The 3686-nt window shown below is 50.3% G+C and overlaps 2 protein-coding genes across 2 annotated transcripts in view; one reads left to right on the top strand and one right to left on the bottom strand.

Annotated features, from left to right (window-relative positions):
• PPTG_02134 (hypothetical protein) overlaps positions 1-295 on the bottom strand; it is a gene marked incomplete at both ends in the record, with an annotated part of 1435 nt that extends 1140 nt beyond the window's left edge. Inside the window, one exon of the mRNA XM_008893138.1 lies at positions 11-295. Within this exon, the coding sequence (XP_008891386.1) occupies positions 11-295 (285 nt within the window). The remainder of the gene's footprint in view (positions 1-10) is intronic.
• Positions 296-1206: 911 nt separating this feature from the next.
• PPTG_02133 (hypothetical protein) lies at positions 1207-3686 on the top strand. The gene is made up of 5 exons (XM_008893137.1): positions 1207-1335; positions 1457-1535; positions 1635-1701; positions 1762-2135; positions 2200-3686. The coding sequence occupies exons 1-5, from the start codon at positions 1250-1252 to the stop codon at positions 3268-3270; spliced, it is 1677 nt and encodes a 558-aa protein (XP_008891385.1). The 5' UTR covers positions 1207-1249; the 3' UTR covers positions 3271-3686.

Below are 3686 nucleotides of genomic sequence, written 5' to 3'. Positions count from 1 at the left end.
GAGCCCACACATCCAGATACAGACAGTCCTCCGTGGACGTGCAGGCAACGTCGGCATCAGCAAGATTCGTGCCGGTGTTTGTCTCGTTCTCCTGAGGCGGCATTTCTGGCGCAGCAAAACGTAGATCGCCAGTCGGAACAGCAGCAAATCGGATGTTCTGGTACTTGTAGTAGCCGACGGTGGTGTTGCCACCAACGGCCTGGACGGTGGTGTAATCGAGATCGACCATAGGCAGCGACGTTGAAAGCACTGGAACCACAACGGCGGCAGCGACAAGAAGAGCGAACACACGCATGACCGATGCTGGTGGTCGATTTTGGCTGGGTGTCTTCAGTTGAGTTCTACTGAGTTAAAACGCAAAGTGAGCTCGGAAGCCGACGGATTTCGGTCCTCACCCAGATCTCAAGGCTACGACTGTCGAAGAGTGTGCGTGCGACACTGACAAAGTGATCTGCTCGGTTTCAATCTGAAAGCACAGATGCCAGGTAGCGATCGGAACAGAGCGATAAGCAGTGGTCGATACCGTTTTTACCAGGTCTACTGCTGCACTTTGTGATACTTGTGGAGTTACTTACGTGCCTATCCAAGTGTCATCCGAGATCCACTAAAGCACGCGGTGGATTGCCTGGGAACACGTGAGATCTCGAATTTCATCGCTTTACTCGTCGTACTGGTGAAATTAGAGAATGCGCCCGTTAAATACTTAGTATCTCTTGCTGAACGCTGTGCCTAATTGAGCCCGCAAACTTCGGGCCGCAGTTATCATGGATTCGATGCTTTCACGATTTTTTTTTTTACTATCCTAAGGATAGTACACGTATCCTTGAGCAACATTCAAGTCTGAACGATAGCTTAAGCACTATTAATAATCCAGCAGGTAAAAAAAAAAAAAAAACTATTGGGCATCATCCTAGCCCTGCTATGTCCTAGCCCTGCTATGATTGTTCATCACCGGCACTCGAAGCGATGTACAGCTAATTGGGATCCAATGTGATAGAAATTGCGCAGATACTAACGTTAGCGGTTCTATCGAAGCGAAACTCCTTGTTCATGAGCGCAGTTCTTATTATCCTTCTCTTTCTGGCTTAGTCTCCTTCAAGCGCTCCGTTACAAAAACAGATGTGTCCCTTCCATCTGGTGACTCACCGTGACCGATTACCAAATTCCACATGTCGCACGTTTAATGTGGTGTACATCAAATACTATCCGGTATTGTATACTGCAAACGTATACATCAGATTTGCTGGACATGGTTTCGCCGATGACATCCGAATGGCGCGGCACGAGCGACCACAACGTCACAGAGACGGCCTTCGACGCCGTCAAGTGCAAACTGTAGGTGACACAAGACATTTAGCTTGCGTCCAAGCGCTTACAGCGTCTTTAAATGATCTATTGCCGCCAGAATCAGCTTCTAAACTGTGTGCATTATTTTTTCTTGTGACGTGTTATGTAGCTCCGCAGAGACGCTCGGCTACTTCCAGGACCCTTTCCTTCGCTTCTTCGTAGAGAAACCCACGCGGCGCATCCCTCTGGTACTTTGAATTGCACATGGTTAAGCTTCTAGATGAGTTAGCTGCTAAAACAGTGCATGTCGGCGCTAATTCGATCGTGTTTTAATGCTTTTATTCCAGATCCATCGCGGTTATTACCTGCGTCACGTAGCTGTTGCTCGCTGCGCTGAACTCTTCCTGTCGCATTGTGCGTTTTTTGTGATTCAGTGCTTTTTGTGCAGTTTAGCTGACATTTTTGGGACTGTAGATGCGACTTCAACCCAAGTCAACATCGTGTCCTTGGGCGCTGGATTCGACACGCTGTTCTTCCGGCTGCTGGAGCAACAGCAGTTCGCAGGAAAGCTTTCGTTTACGGAAGTGGACTGTGACGCTATCGTGGGCGCGAAGACAAAGCTGCTGAATGACGACAATGTTCGAGCTGGACTATTCCCGAAGGACATGGACACCTTAACAGTAGCTGCACCTGTCGATGGAAAGGCAACTTGGCAATGCCAAGTGCCTAGCGCCTCGTACTCGCTTATTGCTTGCGATCTCGGGGACATTCAGCGTCTGGATTCCACTCTAAATGCCGCTGGCGTGGATCGTAGTCTGCCTACACTCATTCTTGCAGAATGCGTCCTGGTACGTGCTATCTTTTTGTCTGCAGGTTGTAACATGGTTGCCTAATAGTTTTTTTGTGCTGCAGTCATATCTCGCTCCGGAGAAGGGCACGATGCTGCTGCGTTGGCTTGCTGAGACTTTTTCGACTGGCTCCATTGCGCTGTATGACCCGATTGGGCTTCAAGCAAATGAAGAAGGCGACAGCGATTCTCCAAGCAACATTAAGCAGGAGTCAGGTGCATTTGACTCGACACTACAGCGTTACTTTGCTGTAAAGGGCTGCACGCTTCGAGGTGCACGTGGATACCGGACAGCAGCCGATCACGCTCGTCGACTCCTTGCTCTTGGCCACTGGCAGAATTGCCGTATCCTCGACATGAACGGTGTGTTCGCGGCATGTACGACTACAGAGGAGAAGCGCAGATTGGCATTACTGGAACCTTTCGACGAATATGCCGACTTCATGCTGTGCAACGCTCACTACGCCATCTACCTAGCAGACAACTGCAAGGACCAAGACAAGGAGTGGGCTGCTAATTTCGTGGCCCAAACGCACCAACACCGGTATCTTCTGACCGGTAGCTGCGCTCCACAAGTGAAGGAACAGGAGCCATCCGATGTAGTGATCATTCGGACGTTCCAGCATGAAGACTTGGCTGCTGTACGCTCACTGTTTGAGAGCACACACCTTGAATTTGCCAAAGGTTCACGTGCTGTGCGTCAGTTCGTCGCGAACCGTCTTCGTGGTCCTAGCGGCGATATGTTCGATGTGCATCACGCTTTTCAAACTCGTCACAGTACTGGTATCATGACTTGTGGCTTCTGGGTAGCTGAAGTGTGCGGTGAAGTCGTCGGGTGTGTCGGTGTCAAGCCACTCGTTGGTCAAAAGACAAACTCGGAGGATCAACGAATTGCCGAACTCTGCCGTTTGAGCGTTGCGCCTGCACTTCGACGTCGTGGTGTGGCGTCAGCTTTGGTTCGAACTGTCGAGGCATTCACCGCGTCCTGTGGTGCATTCAACGAGATCCGTCTCGAGACTATTGGCGCAATGGAAGGCGCTCAGCAGCTGTATCGCACTCTTGGATACGTTGAGCAAGTAGAGTGCGAGAAGCAGCACAGCTCGTTTAAGCTTGTACGTTTCCAAAAAACACTGTAGTCTCCCTATAAATACAGGAACCACATGCGCAGCATCTTCGCTATTGATCACATCATATAATGGAGCAACAGGAAGACCAGCAAGAAGTTCTATCAGCTCGTGTCGCTGCCTTAGAGCAGCGGTATGCTGCAAGTCTCGCGCAGTCTAACGGCTTAACACTGGAATTGTCAGGTCTACAGTTGACTGAATTCCCAACTCTCGAGGAGCTAAGCAGTAAATTCCCACGTCTTCGGCAACTGAACATTCGCCGGAACGCGTTGCATTCGTTACCGGAAGGTTTGGCTCGAGCATTCCCGCAGCTCGTCTCTCTGAATGCATGTGAAAATGCACTTGAAGAGTTGTCTGCAGTTTCGATCGGGGCTTTGCGTAGCCTTCAGCGTCTTAACGTTGCGCACAACCGCATCCGTGAGCTCCCC

This window comes from Phytophthora parasitica, assembly GCF_000247585.1.
Source record: "Phytophthora parasitica INRA-310 unplaced genomic scaffold supercont2.2, whole genome shotgun sequence".
Taxonomy (NCBI): domain Eukaryota; phylum Oomycota; class Peronosporomycetes; order Peronosporales; family Peronosporaceae; genus Phytophthora; species Phytophthora nicotianae.
Note: the sequence above shows the minus strand (reverse complement) of the source record. Positions and strands in the feature narration are given on the sequence as shown.

Bases quoted from the DNA above. Each gene is read 5' to 3' on its own strand.
- PPTG_02133 (XM_008893137.1), top strand. From the start codon at position 1,250: ATGGTTTCGCCGATGACATCCGAATGGCGCGGCACGAGCGACCACAAC. The intron at 1,336-1,456 runs GTAGGTGACACA...CGTGTTATGTAG, and splicing joins GACGCCGTCAAGTGCAAACT to CTCCGCAGAGACGCTCGGCT. The intron at 2,136-2,199 runs GTACGTGCTATC...TTTGTGCTGCAG, and splicing joins TTCTTGCAGAATGCGTCCTG to TCATATCTCGCTCCGGAGAA.